The 23794-nt window shown below is 45.6% G+C and overlaps 1 protein-coding gene across 1 annotated transcript in view; it reads left to right on the top strand.

The window, feature by feature from the left end:
* Window positions 1-23794, top strand: part of LPCAT4 (lysophosphatidylcholine acyltransferase 4) — a 536940-nt gene that overhangs the window by 194204 nt on the left and 318942 nt on the right. The window contains exons 4-5 of the mRNA XM_069238305.1: window positions 5511-5623; window positions 6267-6327. Of these exons, the coding sequence (XP_069094406.1) occupies window positions 5511-5623; window positions 6267-6327 (174 nt within the window). The remainder of the gene's footprint in view (window positions 1-5510; window positions 5624-6266; window positions 6328-23794) is intronic.

Here is a 23794-nt window from a genome sequence, read left to right as displayed (position 1 = left end):
GGAGGCAGACCGGTAGGGCTTCGGCCAAAGCAGTTGTTGTCTTCCTTCTCTGCAGGGTTTTTTAGGTCAGCAGTCCTCCTCCTTTGTAGGTCGTCATGAATCTAATTCTCTGGGTCGCCCCTAAATACTGTATTTAGTGCGGGTGTTAGGGTCACTGGGCAGTAGCCAATGGCTACTGCCCTTGAGGGGGGGCTACACCTCCTTGTGCTCCCTCCCTTTGGGGAGGGGAGTACACCCCTCTCGCTATTGGGCTAAATCCTCCAAAAGAAGATGGAGGATTTTCTGAGAAGGGTGTCACTTCAGCTCTGGTCACCTTTGGGGTGGACCTGGCTGAAGGAGTGACTCCTCCTTGTTTTTCTCATTATTTCCCCGGACTTGCCGCCAAAAGTGGGGACTCCATCTGGGGGGCGGGCATCTCCACTAGCTGGAGTGCCCTGGGGCATTATAACACCTGGTTGAGCCTTTGAGGCTCACCGCCAGGTGTTACAGTCCCTGCGGGGGGAGGTATGAAGCACCTCCACCCAGGACAGGCTTTGTTTCTGACCACAGAGTGTACAAAGGCACTCACCCCATGTGGTCAGAAACTCGTCTGGAAGTGGCAGGCTGGCACAGACCAGTCAGTCACACACTAATAGTAGGGCTAACATACAGGAGGCATCTTTCAGATGTCATCTGTGTACATTTCTCAGTAAATCCCACATTGGCATCAGTGTGGGTTTATTGTGCTGAGAAGTTCGATACCAAACTTCCCAGTATTCAGTGTAGCTATTATGGGGCTGTATAGTTTGTAATGACAAACTCCCAGACCATATACTTAGTATGGCTACCCTGAACTTACAATGTCTAAGAATTGAATTAGACACTGTAGGGGCATAGTGCTCATGCACCTATGCCCTCACCTGTGGTATAGTGCACCCTCCCTTAGGGCTGTAAGGCCTGCTAGAGGGATGACTTACTTATGCCACAGGCAGTGGTTTGTGGGCATGGCACTCTGAGGGGAGTGCCATGTCAACTTTGTCTTTTCTCCTCACCAGCACACACAAGCTGCACAGCAGTGTGCATGCACTGAGTGAGGGGTCCCTGAGGGTGACGTAATACATGCTGCAGCCCTTAGGGACCTTCCCTGGCCACATGGCCCTTGGTGCCATGGGTACCTTTTACAAGGGACTTAACTGTTTGCCAGGGCTGTGGCAATTGTGGAAACAAAGGTACAGTTTTAGGGAAATAACACTGGTGTGGGGCCTGGTTAGCAGGGTTTTCCAGCACACTTCCAATCAAAGCTGGCATCAACACTAGGCAAAAAGTGGGGGGTGACCATGCCAACAGTGGCATTTTCCTACACAGTTCATCTCGGATTATTCCGATTATAGTATCACTGTGCACCCTGACAGTTCTAGTGTTGATCTAGTAGGGTGTTGAGCAAGTGCAGACCCTGGAAGAGGTGTGTGCTATCATGGAGTTGGCCTCTCCTTGTTCGAGTTGTGCTCTCTAGTGCTTTGCTGTTAGTCACCCTGTCACTGCTCGATGCACCTACATGCATGTTCTTCAACATTGATACCTTTTAAATATTCATATGCTTGAATCAGACTGGGAATCCCTGACGACGGGGAATGATTCAAGCATGTGAATGTATAAAAGATACCAATGTTGGAGAACTGGAGTTACAGGTAAGTATCTAATTTCTTGTTCACAAGAACTCCTCCTGCCGTCCAGTTGACTGATGCTGCCCCATCCCCAAACCCGGATGCTGGTGCAGCTCTGGTGTCTGCTGGTATGGGGAAGCTCAAGACATCTAATAAATCCTCCTTTTCCTCTACCTTCTCTGCCTTTTCTTATGTAATTATGGGAAACCAATACAGAGGTGTTGGAGCAGTTGGGACACTAGCCCTAATGTGTCCCTCAAAGAGGTAACTTGGAATTTCAGTCTCTCATTGGTCTCTTTCATAACCCACAAATGGGACTCGTGTTTGCTAGCTTCCTCGAGCTAATTCAGAAAGAATGATCGATATCTACCTTATGTTTTGCCTTTTTGTAAGGTTAGTTAAGTGTTGTAGATCAAAGGCACCGTTTTCCATAAAGAACTTATTCCCATCCTAGTTAGTTAGCCCAACTGCACTGTTGTATATACCCGCACTTGCTTTTTCCATACTGTTGCCGGACCACATGGGTGGAAGTCCCTTTTACTAGGGGTTGTTCTTCTTACAGCTTTTTCACCACCATTTCCTCATTCTTAACCAAGAAAACAACGTTGTCTGCCAGCCTTTTGCCAGAGCTCTTTCTGTGGAAAGGATGGGTAGAAAGGGGAAATAGGCATGGTTAAGACTAACAGCTTCTTCCTGTTTGTTCTCGTGGAGTGAGGTAAGAAAGGTGCTCTCACTCTCACCTGCTAACACCCTTGCAGTTGAAATTCTACAGTTACAGCCTGTTGAGGTTTGCAGACGTTCCGGGACGTATCTAGATGAGTGTCCGTTCTTTCATAAATGCATCCATTCGCTAGGGCAGTGGTTCCCAAACTTTTTTGACCCGCGCCTCCCTTGACCTATTGGCTATTGGCTGCGGTTCCCCATTATGCTATTTTCTTTTTTTGGGTGGGTGGGGGGATGTGAGCCGGGCCTCAGGAGTACTTACATTTTTCACGCTGAAAATAATTGGAATAAAGCCAATGAAGGTATTATAATCATAGATGTAACAACATAAAAATATAACAGTTGTTTAATTAAAAATATATATAATTGATTAAGTCAGAAACAATATAAACTATGCTTAGAAATCTGTACTGAGGGGAATGTCTCCAGTACTAATCCTATGCTATACAGCATATGCTCTTCTCTGCACTCTGGTGTTTGACTGTGCGTCGCACAAAGCAGCCTATTTGTGTGCTAGATCTGGGAGTGACACCAGCAGCATGCAAAGTTTTGCATATATGGTGCTGCACTCTGTTTTCTCTTTAATGCAACAATGCACAGCAAAAATTGAAGTTTCATCACATTGTGTGAAATCTCAGTAAACTTGAGCCTGCAGGTTTTTGTGAATAGAACTAGTGTGTACTATAATTACTACCACTAGATGGTGTTTGAGGATTAAACTTCAAGGCCCTTCCTTGCTGTATTTCAATTTCTCACTCGCAATTCCACAATCACGAGCTATGCACTCTAAACAAGGAAAACGGCTTTTGACTTTTTTTAATGGAGGGGATTATCTAAGTTCTAATATACAGCTGCAGAATTAGGTCACTGCTATCGGTAATGATGCAGCTCATGACGCCCCTGTCTTGTTTTGATGGCGCACCTGGGCACCGTGGCGCACAGTTTGGGAACCACTGCGCTAGGGTCTTGGTGCTCCGGCATCACATCCTCGTTACACACTATTCCAGAGCCATCTGCTCTATGTGGCAGAATGCATTCACTCCTATTCCCTCACGCCCTGGGATTTCCCGTACCTACCTAAAACACTTTCTCTGTTGCCACCTCTCCACACGACTATTTCTATGTCAATAAATAAATCTGATAAGATCTTATAATTCCTGAAATGTTTTTAAACGTGCAGTCTGACCGGATTGTCAGGCCGAGCACTGGGCCGTTCTCCACTCCAGATCCTCCGGGGAATCTCTCCTTACCTTCGGCGCCAGTGGTCATCTTGTTGGAGTCCAGTCCAGCCCCTCCTCCCTGACTTTAGCCAAGTGCAGACGTTCCTAACAGAAGCACCAAAACTGTTGAAGAAAATCTGTTCACATGATTGCTTGAAATCTGAGCAAGTTTATATAAAAAAAAAAATCTGAGTTTGTGAATCAGAGAAAGGGTACAGTGTATTCCTGCTGATCATAAATGCAAATCCACATATATTAATACAAAAATTATAGGTTTTTACATACAAGACTCCAGTGGATGAACCTGAAAGACAAGTGTATTGTAGGTGTGGAAGAAGACCATGAGACAGAGCAAATATGACCTTTAAAATGATACAAAAACATAAAATGTCTCGTGCTGTGCAGGCTGCTTGAGAATCTTTGCTTACGATTGCAAAGGTGGCACAGCTTGGCACTATGGTTAACATTGGCAAGTAAGATGGCAGCAGGTTTCACGGGAGCACTAAAGCAAATTGGGAAAATCTCACATCTTTGGGGGCAAGGAGGTTGCATTTTCTGTTTGCCATGTCTGCATGCTGCCACTGGATTGGCTTCAACATATTGGCCGTTGGGTCCATCTTCCTAAATCTCCATGCACTGGGAAACTTGAACTCTATCTGCAATAACCATATTGCCAGTACCCTGTCTCTCCTCTTCTTTTTGTGGAGGATTTACTTGAATCAGTTTTGAGATTTTTATTTCATTCAAGGCATCTCATAGAATCCCACTATTGAATTTTCCTCTAAACATGGTGTTGTTTAATTTTCTTTCTGTCACTTTGTTCCACCTATTCCCTTCCTCCCCTCTCTTGCATTCTTTTGACATGTCACATAATGTATTGTAAAGTGCTTTGTCAAAAGAGTTTGAGTTGACATTGATAATAGTTTAATACAACTAATAGATTTAAGCCTCATAATGAACCTGAGATGGAATGTTTTTTATTTTTTTTTATTATTGCCTCAGTTTACAGTTAAAAAATGATCTTAAAGTATCTGCTCCAGAATAGGAGTTCTCACAAATACTTGACCCTGTAGTTACCGAACTCTCGCTCCCCCAACTTCCTACCATCCTGTTTACTTAAAATTACTAGCATTACACAAGAATTAACGTAGATGTTTTTCCTCAACCTGCTTATGTGTATTGTAGCATTTGGAAGTGCCTGCAAAGTGATGTGTTGGTATCATAATAAACTCCTCTACAAATACTGTAAATGTATACTTGATATAGAATCATATGTACAAATGCATTGTGTCTATTGGACAGAATGTCGAAAGCTCTTTGATACATCAGGCCCATATTTGGCTCCAGATCTAAGCACTTTAATTGCCTTTCTTCATTTTTGTGGAGTACATCAAACTGTTTTTCATTATTGATTCTAAGCAAAAATTTGGATTGTTTTTTCTGTGGGCATTGTCACTTTGTCTCAAAAACTGCGGTCGTTTAAAGATGATCAAGAGCTGTACGCTTCCTGTTTGGAGGTGTCAGGTCTATAAAGCTGCAAGGGTGGCAAATATCAAACTTGCTCATCTACTAGTGTTACAGAAGTAGTTTTGCCATATTTAATGAACTACTATGTTAAAGGTTTATCATATTTGTTTGGTGGAAGTAATAGTTTAAATAGTGATCAATATAATCGATCCTGTACCCTAATATTTGTACTTATATTAACACAGAAGGACATCTTATGATCCTTGTATGGGAAGTTGAACACGCACATGCTTCGGATGTGTGCTTATGTCTAAATTCTTTGGTGGCATTACCCAGGTGACCAGATAGTGGTGTTTGGTTCTGGGATTGAATTTAAATGCATTTTCAAAACCATAACAAGATCGATCTGCTTGCCAAAACTGATTAAAAGTTGCACTCGTTCCTTCCTTTCCTGCAGCACTGCTCCGCTTTAACCAGTCCATTTTGGTCTCGCGGCATGACCCAGCTTCACGAAAGAAAGTGGTGGAGGAGGTGAAAAGGAGAGCTACTTCCAATGGGAGATGGCCCCAGGTGAGGTAGCTGTACAAAAAAGCTCTTTGAAGACTACCATCACTTTACTGGACTGACTTTCAGAAGTGATCGTAGGTGTGGGCTGTTAGGTAAGCGGTGAGATCAGAGTACCCCAAACCTGTGTCCGATCTCCCAGGAACCTCCATCTCACTTGCAGTCTGCCATTATCTTGAAACACAGCAACCTCCACACTGAAGGCCCAAAGTAGAGCTGAGCGATATCAGTGCAGTGACTCCATTAAAGTCTGCTATTATCTCAAGGTGACAACTTCCTTGGGTGATTGGGCAAAGGGCTGCTGTGAGATTGAAGTACAGAGAGTCCTTTGAAGTGAACCATCGTTCTGAATGGCTGGAGCCTGCGATTAGGATTGCCCCATTTAAGCAGGGTGTGGTCCAGGTATGTTATACCTCTTACAGAGCTATTTTAGCTGTGCGGTTTGACTCAAATGGCCAAACTAAGTTGCCAAAGTAGTAGGAGATTGCGTCCCCAAAGGGCTAGTTTCTTGTTTGAATGGACTCTTGGTCAGTGGACTGTTCCTATAAGCATTAGTCTCACATGGAAAATGTGCCATCGTTTTTTTTTTTTTTTTCAGCCAACAACCCCTGTTTATGAAATATCATTGTTTGTCGCTCCTTTTCCACAGGTTCTGTTTTTCCCAGAGGGAACCACTTCCAGTGGACAAGTTCTGCTCAAGTTTAAACCAGGTACGTCTGTAACTGCAGCGTTATAAAGAACACTCCTCTGGGTGAAATGAGTAGTTAGCATTTGTAGTCATTTTATTGTAAAGAGAAAAATACTTATAACCTGATGAGCGGCCCATGATTGACCAGGAGAATACAGTGTTTACCAGAGAGTACAATGAGGATGTTCAGCATGGCACATTGGTTCACATACTTGCATTTTACTTCTGCTGTTCACTTCCGAATTGTGTAGGTACTGATGATGTCAGGGTTCACAGTATCCTAGTATGGAAAGCAAACATTGCCATGGCAGTACCTATTTTCGTATGTATGCAAGCAACGGGAAACTACAATGTGGACTTATGTAAAGCACCACTGTTTTGCCCCAATCCCCATTTCCCTATATGTAAAGCACCAGTTATACAAGAATCAGTATTGCTTTGGTATGTAAATCAGTGCCAGATCCACATTTCCTAGGCATGTAAGGCAACAATGCACTTCAACTATGCACCTCGGCTTGGTTTGTACGGCGCTGTCGCCATGGTAGAATCCATATTGCTCGAGTGAGTAGTTGCCAGGGGCCAAAATATTCCACGATCTTATACTACATTTTAATACAAGCATCATTGCCAGCATATTCAAATGACTGTTGCCACAATCCCTCCCTCTTCTTTCTTCTGCTTATTGCAGCCTGGACTTAAGCTGTAATGGAAAGTTGCAGCCTCACATACTAGAATCTTCAGTGCTAGGCCACCAGTGACCACACTGAGTACAAACTGTTCAGTGTGCCACAACAGCAGACAAAGAAGGCATCGCATGATTCCTGCTTCCCTTATGGTGCTTCAACCTTTGCTACTACATGAAGTCCAGGTGGTCTTCCTATTCCAGGCTCCTGCTTGGATGACTTATAGATTACATTTTAAATTTGTGTCTCTCTGCCTGTGCTCTGCAACACTGTTTCACAGGCTGCTTTCTTGAGCCCAGAAATTTAAGCTGTAAATGTCAGGAGTTCCTGCAGGGTGAATCATAGTGACCAGTGCTTTTATCCACCTTTCCTTCTGATCCATAGGAAGTAGTACAGAAACCTCTGAAGTGTGAGTTTTTAATAGTGCGTAAGACATGTTCCATTGTTGTATGTGTTAGTCGGCTCGCACATTTTGGTATGTCTTTCTCACATGAATTAAATATGGAGTAATGAATGTGAGATGCAGTCTCTATCCCACCTAAAGATAAACAATGGCGTTTAGAGTCTATGGTACAGGGGGATTGCTCTGAGTGCAAGTACTGGCATTGGGTTGTGGTGGCTATAATGAAGCCAAGGATGCTTTTAGGACTGGATCATGGCAACCCATCCAACCCTAAAAGCAGCTCCCCATCTCACAGCATATCGGAAAAAACAAAATGCCCAAATGGCCAGTCCTGCACTAATGGTATATCATTAAACACCTTTGAAATGTCCTGAAGAGGCTTTTGATGTACTAAGAATGGGAGTTGCTGGTATTGGTGAACTTGTCACATTAGATCTACCTGCTTTTTATATACATGACAATCCACTCTTTTCATCTTAACATATGCTGTATACGCCACTGTCTGTTTTGACCAATACGCAAAAAAAAGTGTGCTTCGCATCCGTTTGAATCTAGCTGTGGCCTGCTGTTTTTCTAGGTCCCTGTCGTTCTGTCATTGCATGCAGTCAGATGGAGTGGGGCCCTTCACACCAGAATAGAACAGAACACAAGGTTCTGCGTAGCTTGAAGTCCCTTGCCAAACAGACTTTACATATTCAACCTTGTGCTGTAATTCGATTGTGGATAACCAAGAAGATACTAAAGCTTAATTCCAAGCTATCATATATCCTGTTTACAGAAGTAAATTAATATATGTAATACTGCTAAATCTGACCCAAACGTGTGGTCAACTGCTGCGCTCCCACTAGCTCAGGCAGATGCCTGGCAATCAGTATTTATCAGAAAGTTTCCTTAACCACACACATCTCCACGGTGTCTGGCCAGCTCAGACTGCTTTATGAGACTGAGCCACTCTTAGTTTATTCTTACAGTCAATATATACATACTGATTCATTTGCTTCCTATTTGCTGTTACCAGTACATCTTTCAAGCACCCCAATATTTGCAAGGTTTCTCCTAAACCTTGCCCATTCAGATAGTTTGACAGAAAGTAATGTAAACAGTGTTGCAAGCCTTAATGTTTGCTCCATAGCCATAAGAGGGTTTGCTTGACCAATGTTTTCATTTTGCATCCTGTTTTTTAACATGATGGAATGGTTCTACAGTATTAGCAGTTATGGTGTTTAATCCTTTTACTACGATGGCATGCTGCGCCGGTAGTCTGCAGACACAGCATTCCATTCCGATGTAAACATCATATCTTGCTGTGGTTTTCTTTTCCTTTTTTTCTTTTCAATGTTTGCTTTGACTCTTCTTTCTATTGACTTTGCATGTGATTGTCCTTACGGAAAATAGATTCTGTACTTGTCTAAGGAAGCTTTCCTGGTTTTGAGGGAATATATATTCTGCTTGTAGTATTGTGTACACCTAGTCCATTACACTTTTCTGCATACTTCATTATGTTTTTTCACCAGGACTTTTCAGAGACTTCTACTTTATCGCCCCAACCAACTTTTTTTGTTTTTCATATTGTAGAAAAATATAGTCACCATCCGTACCTTTATTATCAAAGAATTTTACTCCTGAGTAGAGGAACTAATGAAGCTGAAGCTCCAAATTAAAACAAATGGCAATGTTATGGCGAGTGGAAAAACTTATTTTTCTGCTGAAAGTTATGTCTGATTCTCTCATCTAACAGTCTTCCATTCTGGTATAATCTTTTTCAATTCCAACGGCAAGCAGTTAGCTTAATTTGGATGTTCCGCAAAACCACATTATAACTTTTTGTTTCTGTTTTTAATCTGCCTAAAAGGAAATTGGTTGCCACATATGTATTTCTTTTGAACTAGCCTTCACAGAATGTTCTATGTGTTATCAGACTACAGACATATGTTACAGAAGCACATTAGAGATATTAAACGGAGGGAACTCTTCTGCCTTCACTTAAAAAAGCACCGTATTCAATACTACTGCATTGTCTGCAAGGAATTTAGCTCAAGCATTTCACTGTATCAGCCAACTACTTTCTAGTGGACACATCTGCCTGCATAATCCTCACCTCATGAATCTCCCCAGATTTATGACAGCTGCCAGGCTGGATCTGGAAGTAGATATTCTGCACAGATAGGTGATGCCACGGCCCTGATTCAACCCTGGTATTTCGTTGCATGTGATGTCACCGAGACAGATATGGTGCACCCCCAGCTCTCTGAGGTCACTTTCTTTTTTCCATTGTTCTTTGATGTGGATCTGTAGATAACATCCTTTCCAGAATGGTTTGATTATTCAGTAGTTTTGCCGTGCTGTAGGATCGCTATCACTGAAGAAGTAAAGTTCACATAAGTGCCGTACTTGTCAATTCCAAAGGCACCTGTTCGAGTTCCCACAATCCCTGACTAGGGGGACTCAGTGCTCACCTCCAACCTCGTTTCAGGATGGGATTGTTTGTCATAGCGCCTGTCAAGGACAAGCAGAAACGTCTTATGAATGTAGAGATTACAGCGAACTTCCCGCGCTTGTCAAGGACACACATGAGCTTCTTTCGAATGTACAGATCACAACGCGCGTCATCGCCTTTTCATGCCACATTTCAGGGACAGGTACGGATATCTTGATTTTGGCCTTGATTGCAAAGCAGGTCGTCTGTACAGTAAATCTATTACCCGACTTGAGCCCTGACGTTGTCTGTAGAATTGTGACGTACTTTGGTTGATATGCAGCAGCTGTTAGTACTTGGCTCTATTCTGTTTGCACATTTAGGATCTGGATTTTCAGCGTCACTGGGACTGACCATATTTACGTGATGGCTTTCACTTGTGTTTTGTTGACTATGCTGCGTATTTCTGTGAAGACGCATCTAGGTTCTGTGGACAGTCTCTTTCCCCTGTGTCAGTTGATTGACCCTGCCACTAATTAGAATGTTGATCGAGCATTGGAAGGCCTTATCTTGCAACTGAAGGCATCACCATGTTTTTCATAGCTGATAGCAATGCCATCTATGGTGCTCATTCATATTTTGAGGACGTGGGGCGGTCACATCTTTAATATTCCGTATGCCTTGCTTAGGCTTTGATCAAGAACTTGTGTGTTCGGAAGGCCGATGGTGAGCAGTCTCATTCACTTTCTGTCAAGAGGCTACTATTTTGGTGCTCCTGAACCTTAGTGACTTCACTACTTCTGGTAAGATTATTCTTGATAGCCCCTCATCAGTCCTTTCATAGGGCTTCATTCTCATGAAGATGTTTTTGGGTAAAGCTGCCGAGGTCCTAGAATTACTCTTGCCGTTTGCAGAGAATTAGGATAACATTACTGTTGAACTACAGCAGTTTGCTCCCATGATGTCAGAACCTTTACTGCCTTCTAATGAGGCATTATCTGATTTATGATACTCATCAACTCTGTTAATCCCTCTTGATAGATCTTGTTTATGTCATCTACTTCAGTTCTTCAAAGGAGTTGCTTTGAAATAAAGTAAGGGTATGCACATGATCACACTCGATTAGAGATTTTATTTTGAATAGAATCCTAAATTATGATTTTATTTTGAATAGAATCCTAAATTATGTTTTCCTTTCATTTTCTGGTGTTAATAAACATTAGATGTTCCCCGATGATGGGACATTCGATCATGGAATTTGTTGGTAAAGGCAATACATTAGAAATGTCTGTGATAAAAGCATTATTATTGTTATAAATGACATACTCTACAGAATAAATGGTATAACAATTTGAAATATGGTATAAAGAAGTGAAGAAAGAAAATAAATTATGAAACCTTGCAACAAACTGTTGTTTGTGAATGTCCGCAATATTGATGAGTCCCATTAATTTATATTGCAGATTGTTTAATTCTGTCTGCTTCCACTGGGGGTTAACATTCGTAGCATGTTTTGGCTGTAGATACATATGCTTAGCATACTCTTGCCATCTAGTGTTGGGCTCAGATGTTTGCAACCTGTTTTTCTTCAAAGAACTCTTTCGAGTCACAAGGTATGGTGGGTGACTCCTTTTATAGTCTGTATTGTGAATGGTCATCAGCTCCTTTGTTAGATTGTTTTCCTCTCCATTGGGTTCGGACGTCTATCTCAGAGCTCCAGTAACAAAGCTTTGAGATCTTCCATGAGGCCTTAGCAGCGCCCCAATTCGTAACCCTTCGATGGATAACACTCGGAAGACAACCAACAACTGGTTTTCTTCACTTTTTGTGTTCCACACGCCAGGGCCCTTTTCAAATTTACTGACACCTTCTTCCACTCATAATACCCAAAGCGATGGAAAAGACTTTCAGTTTCTGCCCCAAGTGCCACACTAAATATTATAGACAGGATCAACACTCTGTCTCCAGAACACGAGACAAGCCATTATGTGAAGCTTGCCTGGCTGAAGAAGAACTTCCCTAACAGAGAGAGTGCTGCTGGGTGTATAACACTATGCAAGCACACCAAGCTGAATATGCACCCGATATCTTAGGGGACCATGTACTTAACCTCCAAACCGAAGAGGACAGAGGAGGAAGTAGGAGCCCAGTGCTTACCTATAGACGTCCCCATCCTATTTGCCTGCAGCGGTGAAGTAGTAGGAGTACCAGCTAATTTACTCACAAGGCAACATGAGTGCCCTGGGGAAAGCCTACTATGCCCACACAAAAACATACCGGATGGCTCACGGAACCCCACTGCCCTCGGGCCATGGAGTTGTCTGGAATAAAGCAAAGGAGCAGACAGCCGTCCCTCCACTTAAACAAGCACCAAAAGGTACTAAAAACTAAAGCCACTGCCTGTCCCGAAGTTGAATCCAGCCTCGGTGCTGGAGTCAAAAGCACAAACCTTGGCATCGGAAAAGCCTATAAGCCACGCAAAGTCAAAAGTTACACCTTCAGCATCAAAAACGCCCTCTGCACCAAAGGCATCTCTCCATGCGAAGCACACCTCGGCGCTGAAAACCCCTTCGACTCCCCAACCATCTGCCCTGACACCACCGTCGGCGCTGAAAATAATTAAGACTGCCACGGAGCCAAAAGAGTGACCCATTGAGCCTATGCTTACCAAACTGCAACAAAAACTTGACTCCAAACAAAAGACTTTGTATATTAACCCAGGCACTGGAAAAGTAGTCACAAAATCACCTCCAGCATCAACAGACATGCTCCCGAAAAGGACGTAAACATTTGAGGAGGGGTCATGGGGCCATGTGGCCTGAGCCACAAAAGACCCCACCAAAGAAACATAAAGACGACGGTACTAGCCCTCTTTTACCTCAACTCCTACCTCGTCCCCCTCCTATTCCACCATTACCTCTACCGTCTCCTCCACCTATTCTTCCTTTATTGCCAATACCAGCTATACCCTTCCCTCCTCCCCCATCCATCATCACCACAACACTCCCCCTCATGCTCACCCGTGGGGGATCACCCACACCATTGTCTTTTGAGGAGCATAACACGGGATAATCTTGACCTCGATTTCGCACCATATTTTACAGATCTGCAAGATGACCCTGAAAAAGTTGACTAAGCACGGAATGACTGATATCGCCCCACAAGATAATACTGACCCTGACCTTTACCCCTCTAAACCTTCCCCACCAGATGACAAAACAACTTACCATAAAGTCCTGCAGAGGGCTGCACACTACCATAAGGTAGATTTGCACACACTAGAAGATGAGGATAATTTTCTTGTAGAGACGCTATCAAGATCACAGCATACTGTACAATTCTTGGCAACGTTAAAGGGCATGCTTAAACCCACGGCTAAAATCTTCACACAGCCTATAAAATCAAAGGTCCTAACCCCAAGGGTTGACAAAAAATCTAAGCCTTTACAATTCGACCCAAAGTATATATCAAGGTGCATGTTCCTCCTGATTATCTTGTGGTACATACTGCCAGAAAACATGCCAGTTCCCAGGGGACTGGCGATGCTCCCCCCACTAACCAAGACAACAAGAAGTACGAAGCCGCAGGAAAGTGTGACAGCACAAGCAGCCAACTACCTCAGGATGGCAAATTCAGTAAGCCTCCTCTTTAGGTACAACAGGGCACAATGGGATGAGATGCAAGAATTACTCCAGCATCACCCTGACCACAAGAAGCAGAGAGGGGCAGAGCTGGTAGAGGAACGGAGGATTATATCTAATGCCACCATTCAGTGTGCCTTAGATGCAGCAGATGGGGATTTAACATCAGCATAATTATCAGGTGCCACCACACGTTTCTGGCTTTAAGCCTGATGTACAGTAACATCTTCTAAGTTTGTCGTTCTATAGGGAACATCTCTTTGGGACCACAGCTAGGTGAAATGGTAGAGAAAATGAAGAAAGACACTAATACTGCAAAGGCTATATGGGTACCTCACAGATATACCACAACAAAGGTTCCTTTTGGAGAGGCTAGTATAGAGGGGCATCAAAGACAAGCACCTCCACAGACACAGCCTCTGCGCAAGAGCCACAGAGCTTCCGTCAGTCTCAGTACACCCAGGGGGCGTACTATAGGTCACATTTAAAAGGCAATGGAGGTTGTGGATCCTCTTCCAAAGCGACTACCTCCATCAAACAGTGACTGTATGCCTCCAAACTTAACATTAGTAGAGAGAACAGCTATGTGGCATTCATGCAGTCTGGGTACAAATTACATCTGATCAGTGGCTCCTTTCTATCATAAGATAGAAATCAAATTCACATCTCTATCTCCCAATATCCCACCTTGAACCCAAGCTATGTCTAGAGAACATGTCATTCCTACAGGAGGAGATTCAAGCTCTGCTTGAGGGGCCATACGGCGGGTCCCAACACAACACCAAGAACATGTGGTGTACTCTCTGTATTTCATTCCAAAGAACGACTGTATTAGACCTTAGGCAACTTAACAAGTACATCCTGTCAGAGCACTTCTACCTGGTAAGCCTTCTACAGCAGCAAGACATGACAGCATAGATCTCCTCCAGCCTATCAACATTACCTATGTTTTCAAGCAAGTGGCCAATATTACCAGTTCAAAGTGTTACCATTCTGGGTAACTACTGCACCAAGAGTATTCATAAAATGTCTTGCAGGAGTAGCAGCTCATCTCAGAAGGGGGGGCACATGTGTTCCCGTACCTAGACATTGTCTACAGGACACTCCGAAAGTAATCAGCCTTCTACATAAGTTGGGCTTCACAATCAGTACAACAAAATCTCACCTTCAGCCTTTACAAGTGCACACATCCAACGCCTATCCCAGTCATTCAAGAGTTCAGAGGTTCCAGCCACATTGTCAAGTCACAGTTGAAACAGTGATGAGCCTATCTGATGGAGACTTCTAGTTTCAGATTCCTTACCTTTGAATGTCCCCCAGGTGTCAGACTGGATCTGGAGATTTTTCTTCGAGCAGTACCCGTGTGTGTTGTTAGGTGGGGTCGGTTGACTCTGCGGGCGTCGTCATCACTGCGATGATGTTGGGAGTCGTATATAGACGCTGCCTCAGTGCGGTGATGTGAGTTATTTTCTTTCCGCTCCACTCACTGATCTGGCCCTCCCATTCGAGACTGCCCCTCCGGCCATGCCTCCATCCTACAGCAGAATACCAGAGGATCATCAGGTACTTCTCTGTGAGGAAGTTGTGGCTCTCTTGGCCAAGGGAGCCATAGAGAGGTTCCCTGCTCCAGAAGTAGGTTGTGGTTGTTATTCCCGCTACTTTCTGGTGCTAAAAAATGGCAAGGGCTTAATGTCCTATACTAGATCTTCAGGCCCTCAATCCCTTCCACATAAAGGAGAAGTTCAAAATGCTCATCCTGGCTCAGGTCCCGTCTGACTTGGAACCAGGAGACTGGATGGTAGCGTTGGACTTGCAGGATGCTTATTTCCGTATCCCTGTCTTGTCCGCCCACAGATGTTGCCTACGATTCATGGTAGGTCACAAGCACTTTCAATTTACTGTGCTTCCCTTTGGCCTTAACAGCACCCCTCGGGTGTTCACGAAAGTGATAGCAATGATTGCAGCTCATCTACGCAGGTTGGGGCTTTCAGTCCTTCCCTACCTCGACGACTGGCTTTTGAAAGCGGACACACCCCAGAAAGTTGTTTCCCAACTTCAGACTGCGGCGTACGGTGAACCTTTTGCACACGCTGGGGTTCACTATAAACGTGCCGAAGTCACACCTGACTCCCTCTCAGACGCTCCCTTTCATTGAAGCTGTTCTGGACACAGTGCAGTTTTGGGCCTATCCTCCAGGATATTCAGGTTATGATTCCTATCTTTCAGCCTCTATCCTGGGATGCATTGAGAATGACTCTGAGGCTACTGGGCCACATTGCCTCCTGCTTCCTGCTAGTGACACATGCCAGATGGCATATGCGGCTTCAGCAGTGGGACTTGAAGTTCCAGTGGGCGCAGCATCAGGGAAATCTCTCCGACATGGTCCAGATCTCGGCGGGGACTGCGAAAGACCTGCAGTGGTGGCTTTTGAATCAGGATTGGGTCAACAGCAGATCCCTCTCCCTTCCCCAACCAGATCTGCCAGTAGTGACAGACAGGTCACTCCAGGGATGGGGTGGCTACATGGGAGAGGTGGAGATCAGAGGTCTCTGGTCTCTGGTCTCTGGTCTCCGGCAGAGTCTGGACTCCACATCAATCTTCTGGAGCTTTGGGCGATCAAGCTTTCATTGAAAGCATTCCTTCCCTCTCTGAAGGGGAAAGTGGTGCAGGTGTTCAAGACAACACTCCCGCCATGTGGTACTGCAACAAAGAGGGCAGAGTGGGGTCCTGGACTCTTTCTGCGCCTCTGGACATGGCTGGCACATCAGGGCATTTCCCAGGTGGTTCAACATCTGGCGGGCTCTCTGAATGCCAGATCAGACGAACTCAGTTGTCGATGCATAGCCGATCACGAATGGCATGTCTTTCTGAAGGAGTCACAAGCTCTCTTTCAACAGTGGGGAGAGCCTTGGTTAGATCTTTTCCCCTCCATAGAGAACACACAATGTCAGCTGTATTGCACTTTGGAGTTTCCAATGCAGCACTCGCTCGGCGACGCTTTTCTTCTCGAGTGGAACTCCAGCCTCCTTTACCCCTGCACCACTTCTGTCCAGAGTTCTGAAGATCAAGAACGACCAGGCCCAAGTAATCTTGGTGGCTCCGGACTGGGCATGGAGAGTATGGTATCCAGAGCTACTGAGCATGGCCAATGATCCTCCACTCAGACTGCCCCTTCGGGAGGCTCTTCTGTCGCAGCAGCAGGGAACAGTCCTCCACCTGAACCTGTCCAATCTTTGCCTTCATGCGTGGAGATTGAGTGGTGGCGGGTGCCTGCTTTTGACGTTCCACCCGAAGTCTGTGATGATATCTTGGCAGCCAGGTGTCCCTCGACTAAAACTGTATACGTCTGTCATTGGCATAAATTTGTGGCATGGTGTATCAACAAGTTTGTTAATCCACTCTCTGCTCCTCTATTTGAGGTTCTTTTGTTCATTCTTTCTTTGGCCCAACAGGGCTCTGCTTTGGGCACTCTTAAAGGTCACTTATCGGCTATCTCAGCCTTTCTCAGATTGGCTGATCAATCTTCCCCTTTTAAGTCTTTTATTGTTGGTAGATTCCTTTAGGGTCTCAACCATTTGTTTCGTCCCAGTCCGTTTATCATGGGTCAGTGGGACTTCACTGTTGTCCTTACTTACTTGATGTGTCTCCTTTTGAGCCATTACACAATTATTACTTACGGCTCCCTACTTTCAAAACGGTTTTTAGGTTGAGCATAGCAGCGCGCAAGCGCTGCTTTTCTGACGTGTTGGTATGTACCGGGGCTTTTAACCACGCCCTCAGCACGCCCATAACTATCACTTGTTCTTGGGCTTGCCTTTCAAATATTATTTCTTTTCATTGGTAACTGCTTTACGTTTGTCCCTCCTTGGGACGGTTTTGTTACCTCCTTGGGGACCGACCCTGTTACATAGATAATTGCTCGTTTGCCAATAACTTCGACTACAAGCGAACTTCTTTTCCTTCTTGTGTCTGTCCTTTGTGCTTACGGCGGCGCTTTGAATAGGGTTTCTTATGTCAACCATTTTACTTTTTATTTTCAGTTTCTGAGGCAAGAAAAGTCCAGTTAGCAATATGCAATGTTAATAGCTCTAACACGAGCAAATGCGAGGCCCATTGCATTGCAAAAAATAGTTTTTGGTATTCGGAGCACTTCAGAACTTGCCGATGCTAATACTTTTATTGTAGCTGTGCTTAACTATGCAACGGGGCTAAGAGGAGGGACATATTAAATGCTTACGCTTAGGTGATGGAGATGTGGTACATGATTGGGACTGCTCCACCCCAAACATCTGCCCAGTTTTTCAAACGCACACACACGAGCAAGCACAGAGGCATATGCGCACACAATCACACACAGACACACGGAGAATGAGGCAGGTTTCTTCTGTCCGAGAATAAACACAGGGTTGAGACGTCTGATGCATTCCACCCAGTCATGGGGGCGATATCCCCAAGTGGACCAGTCACGGTGCATCACTCAGAGCCATAAATCACTGCCGCTACAGGGAAGGCGGCAGCAGCGTGTTAGCTGGTTTCCCATGTGCACAGAAAGCACAGGTCTGCACTGCCTTGAGCAGATCTCCATGAGAGCCGCCTAACGATCGAGAAGATGAAGGTGGAGACTGTGCCTGGTCAGGGTGCTATCTCACCACTCCAGAGATGCTCTGTCAGCTAACTAGTAGGATTGATCCGAGGAGTAAAGGGATGTCAGGTATACGCAGATGCGAGCTCAGCCAATGCCAGTGCTTGTACGCACAAGGTGGAAGATGCAAATGATGGGGTTTGCGGGAGGGGGTAGAGAGGAGTTGACGCAATATATTAGGGTAATTTAATTTGGTGCTTCGGCTGTTTAAATACCAGAATGCCTGAGTTCTGGGGGCACTAAGCTGCTTACTGTGATTTAAGATAGGCGAGATGAGTTCTTAGTAGAATCACCCTTTCCACTCCTCTTCTTTTTTGTCTTGATTAACCTTTCTGGTGTATAGGAATGGGATGTGCTGATGAAGAGTAACCGGTAAGCAACTAGGCAAAATCTAAAGCGTAAGAAATATGTAAACGAAACCATGTGATTTCTCGCAGTCCACCCGCCTTTCAACCAAATATCGCCAAAGTCAATGGATCTGGCTTCATCTGTTAGGGTGCTTTGTGGCGAACAAGAAGATGTGGCTAATTTTTGTTAAGATTAAGAGATTTTGAGGTAGTTATTTGCAAAGGTCAGGTTGTGCGTATGCATGCTTTTGTCTGTTCGTGTGTGCACGACAGTGTAGGTCAGGTTGTGCACAGGCATGCTTTTGTCTGTTCGATTGGGCTCGACAGTGTAGGTCAGGTTGTGCGCATGCATGCTTTTGTCTGTTCGCTTGGGCTCGACAGTGTAGGTCAGGTTGTGCGCATGCCTGCTTTTGTCTGTTCGCTTGGGCTCGACAATGTAGGTCAGGTTGTGCGCATGCATGCTTTTGTCTGTTCGCGTGGGCTCGACAGTGTGCACATGTGAGAGTGCGCATTGTACTGTGTTATCATGTATCTGCTATTTATTATCCCTTAGAAGGCCCAATAAGTTGCGGTCTGGTTAAAAGTTGTGCAGAAATACATTTTCTGATTCTAATGAAATTATGGCAGGAGAACTATAACAATTAGAGAGGAAGAGCGAAAAGAGAAGGGAAGATGAACAGTAGTAGACCACGATTCCCCCGAAAGGGAAACAGCACCTTATCTAGGCCCTGAGGCCCTTGTATTACGCCAATGCCAATTTCGCTATTTAAGACATTATACACAGCTGATTTTCGTTGCCGACTTTCCAGAAAATATTTCCCTTGCAAATGTTTCATAGCTATAAGGGAAACATCAGTCCAAACAGGGCTTGCCAGTCATAGCGACTGGGCTGCACTATTCTTTATATTTTTCATTTACAAAGTGTGCATGAAAAGGTATACACTGATTTCTAGTAAAACATGCACAGCATAATGATGCACTTCACTGACAGAGAAAATACAGTTAGAGTACATGTACCATACTCCAAATCCTTATCTTCTTTTCTTATATAACCAAAAGGTTTGTGGCACCAAGCATGTAGCACTCCTTTAGCCAGACTGAAAAAGTGAATATTTTATGAACTGCGTTGCACCAGGGCACAAATCTCTTCATTTAGTGGTTTATCATGGCAGATTCCAGTTTAGCCACAATGGTTATTATGGTTCAAACTGCAAACACAGGGAGGTACTGTATGCATCAAAGAGTAAAATCAGAATCATCTTCAACATTAGGTAAAATGTTTTCTCCTAATCTTTTACCTAGAGTTAGGAACAACAGACTGCTTAGAAGCGATTTTTGAAGAAAAACACGTTAGTCTGATGCACGTTTGTTATTTGATCTATAACAAGGCCTCAAATTCAGAAAGTTGTGAAAACTACGTGGGTGTCCCATTAGAGTGGCAAACAAGCCATAAATAAACCATTCGCAGTACATCAAAGAGTATCATGAGACCAAGACTATCCACACCCACATTAGGTCATCATCATCTGAACATGGAGAAGAGGAGCGGAGTTGGTGTGAATGAAGAAAAACCATAAAGGGTGTGCCCTTGTTGATGAGCCTGTTTCCCCATCCTGCGGCCTCCATTCTGATGGATACAACTACCTGTGGATTCCTCACTTATTGAATTCTCCCCTTGCGCCAGCTTTCGACGGAAATCTTCTTCCTAGCTTCTGCACGTCGACGAGGACGTCACAATTGCCCACGCGACGCTGTCTGCCGTCATACAGGCAATAAGAGGTCCTCACCGACGTGCCGACGTTAGTTCCCTTTTTTCCGTGCCATTCTAACGACTGTTATTCTTCGAGGGAGCTACTGTTACTACTCTGTGTAGTTACAGTTATTGTTACTGTTTCTTTCTCTGAGAAAGAAAGAATGTCTCAAAGAAAGTCTGGTTTTAAGCCCTGCAATGAGTGCGGGGTCAAAATGTCAGTGACGGACCCGCATACAGACTGTTTGTGGTGTCTCAGCTCTGACCACGACGTTGACAAATGTGACTCTTGTCAATGGATGAATTCGAAGGCGTTAAAAGAGCGAGAGGCTAAGCTCTTTTTGGCAAAGTCCAAGAAAAAAGAAAAGCGGCATCGACACAAGTCATCCTCTCCGAAGTCCCATCGGTGTCATCGTGACTCCTGGCGTCGTCGTGAATCTCGGCGCCGGTCGAGTAGGGAGAGATCGCGTTCGAGATCGCCCTTCAGCTCGACGCCGTAAAACATGGGAAGTTAGCCCTACCATCTCTCCACAGCCGCAGATGACTCTTGCATCACCGGCTTCACCAGCTTCGCCGACGTCGCCTGTGAATCCACCATCTGTGTTTCAGGTTCCTCAGCGTCAGGAGTTTTCACCAGCTTCTCAGACGCCGGGGCCGGCGCCGATGTCACCTCGAGCCCAGGCTCCACAGTATCCGGCTTTCCCAGCCCCAGGAGCCGACAGTTCCGCATTTTTAAATGCAATGTTTGCAATCTTTCAACAGATGGCTCCAGATGGTGGACCGGCTGGTCCTTCGGGTCTTCTGGCCTTCAACATGGCTGCTCCGGCTCCGTTACGACCGGCACCTTTCATGCCCTTCCTTCCTATGGGAGGTGTTGGCTCGGCGCAGGCTCCTATGGCACCAGCTTCACAGCCGGTGACGCCGAGTAGATCCGCGGGTCTGGCGCCGGAGCGTTCTCCTGTCCATCCTTTGCCTCATACGGCGCCGAAGAAGTCCACAGCACCGATGGATCCGGCGTTGGATGGATCCGAGGATCGGCGTCAAGCTTCGACGTCGGCTGAAGCCATGTCGACGCCTAGAATTGAAGCCAGGTTGCATTCAAAAAGGCTTGCCCTTCGCCTTCTTGAGGAGCAGGAGTATCAGAAGCAGGCGTTGGAGGAAGGAGAGATTGAGGAACCTCTGGGGGACCTCCAAGGTTTAGATACAGCTAGTGGTTTGGACACCTCTCCAGAATGGGACTTAACATCTCCTGGAGAGTATACAGAGGAGGCTGCTTCATTCCACTCTGTAATAAAGAAAGCAGCTGATTTTTTTGGACCTTCCCTTGCCGGTGCCTGAGCCTAAGCCCAATATTTTAACAGAGGTTTTACATCCTGCTTCGACAATTGCAGAGCCACTTCTGCCTTTTAATGAGGCTCTGTTAGATCCAATTCTGGAAATCTGGAAGAAGCCGGTGTCATCTTCGGCAGTCAATAGATCGGTGGCTCGCAGATATCGAGTGGCTCCTGCGGACCCAGGCTTTTTGTCCAGGCACCCAACCCCTGAGAGCCTGGTGGTTCAGGCTTCATGTTCATCCCGGTCTGCCCCAGGTTCTTTTCCGGGTGTTCCTTCAGACAGAGACTCAAAGAAGATGGATAATTCTTCCAAGAAGGCTTTTTTTTCATGCAGCATGGCTTTAAAATCTACTAATGCTACATGTATTTTGGGGAGATACATCTACGCCCTGATGGATGAGATAAAGTCATCCCATGCTGAGGTGCCACAGGAGGTGTTGAGTCTGGTCTCCAATGCTCAAGCTGCGGCAACCCAAATGGTCCAGTCTGGGCTGGATACGACTGACTCTGTAGCCAGGGCTATGGGCACTGCTGTTGCTACAAGGAGGCAGGCCTGGCTTCGTTCCTCTGGTTTCTCGTCGGATGTCCAGTCAGCCCTGTTGGATCTTCCCTTCGATGGAGATAAACTTTTTGGCTCCAAGGCTGACTCTGCCCTAGAGAGATTTAAGGAGAGTAGGGCCACAGCAAAGTCTTTAGGCTTGCAGACCTCCTCTTCTTTTTCGTCCAGACTCTTTAGAAGATTTAGGGGGTTTGGTCGTGGTTCATCCTCCACCTTTTGAGGCAGATTTCAACAACAACCCGCCACTGCTCTCTCCTACAGATCGTACAGGGGGAGGGGTAGGGTCCGAACCAGGGGAGCCGCCCAGCAGCACTCTGCCTCTTCCTCTGGAGGGGTGCAGCATGTGAAGCAGCCATAGTCTTCCACCAATTCCTTCTCAGACCACTCCTGTATGGGGGAGGTTATTGAACTTTCTCCGCAAGTGGGAGGTTATAACATCAGACTCCTGGGTCATCAGCATTGTGGGGAAAGGCTATGCCCTTCCCTTTCGGAAGTTTCCTCCCCCCATCCCGCCCAGCCCTTCCTACTGTTCAGAAGAGCATCTCCTGTTACTAGAACAGGAGGTTCAAGTCCTCCTTTCAAAGGGTGCGATGGAGTTGGTTCCAGAGCAGGAGAGGGGTCAGGGTTGTTACTCAAGATACTTCCTGATCCCCAAGAAGGATGTTAGTTTGAGGCCAATCCTGGACCTGAGGATCTTGAATTGGTTCCTCAAACAAGAGAAGTTCAAGATGCTGACCCTAGCTCAGGTGCTTTTGGCATTGAACGATGGAGATTGGATGGTGTTGACTTGCAGGATGCTTACTTTCGTATCCCGATACTCAAGTCACACAGGAAGTATCTCCAGTTTGTGGTGGGGTCGCAGCACTATCAGTTTGCGGTCCTCCCGTTTGGTCTTACTTCAGCACCTCGAGTCTTCACAAAGGTGATGGCGGTGGTTGCGGCAGAGCTCAGAAGGAAGGGGATAGCGGTATTTCCTTACCTGGACGACTGGTTGATCAAAGCCAAGTCTCCGGAGCTTGTGTTGCGTCACCTGCAGTCGACAACCCAGTTGTTGTTCGACCTGGGTTTTTCTGTGAATGTGCCAAAATCTCACCTAGAGCCCTCTCAGCGCCTCCTCTTCATAGGGGCAGTACTGAATACAACGTTGAATCACGCCTTTCCTCCGCCTCAGCGGATTCAGGGCATTCAGGCGTTGGTTCCAACGTTTCAAAGTGGAGCGGTCATTCCAGTCCTCAAGGCCTTGCGTCTGCTCGTCTGTTCGCTTCTTGCATTCTGTTGGTCACTCACGCTCGCTGGCACATGAGGGCTCTTCAGTGGTGCCTCCGGAAGCAGTGGTCTCAACACAAAGGAGATCTCGAGGGATCGGTAAAGATCTCCAGGGACGCTGCGGCGGATCTAAGATGGTGGATTGCGGACGGCAATCTTTCTCAAGGAAGGCCATTTTCACAACCTCCGCCGGTGACCACAGTAATAACGGATGCTTCCACTCTAGGGTGGGGAGCTCATCTGGGGGACCTGGAGATCAAAGGTCATTGGTCTCCAGTGGAACAGATGTTTCATATAAATCTGTTGGAGTTGCGGGCAATACGTTTGGCTCTCAAGGCCTTTCTCCCTTCCCTTTGCGGTCAGTCGGTTCAGGTCTTGACGGACAATACTACCGCGATGTCGTATATAAACAAGCAGGGAGGAGTAGTGTCGTACCTTCTCTGCAGAG

The sequence above is a fragment of the Pleurodeles waltl genome, chromosome 6, assembly GCF_031143425.1.
Source record: "Pleurodeles waltl isolate 20211129_DDA chromosome 6, aPleWal1.hap1.20221129, whole genome shotgun sequence".
Lineage (NCBI taxonomy): Eukaryota > Metazoa > Chordata > Amphibia > Caudata > Salamandridae > Pleurodeles > Pleurodeles waltl.
The sequence above is the reverse complement of the archived record's forward strand: the minus strand, read 5'-3'. Positions and strand labels throughout refer to the sequence as shown.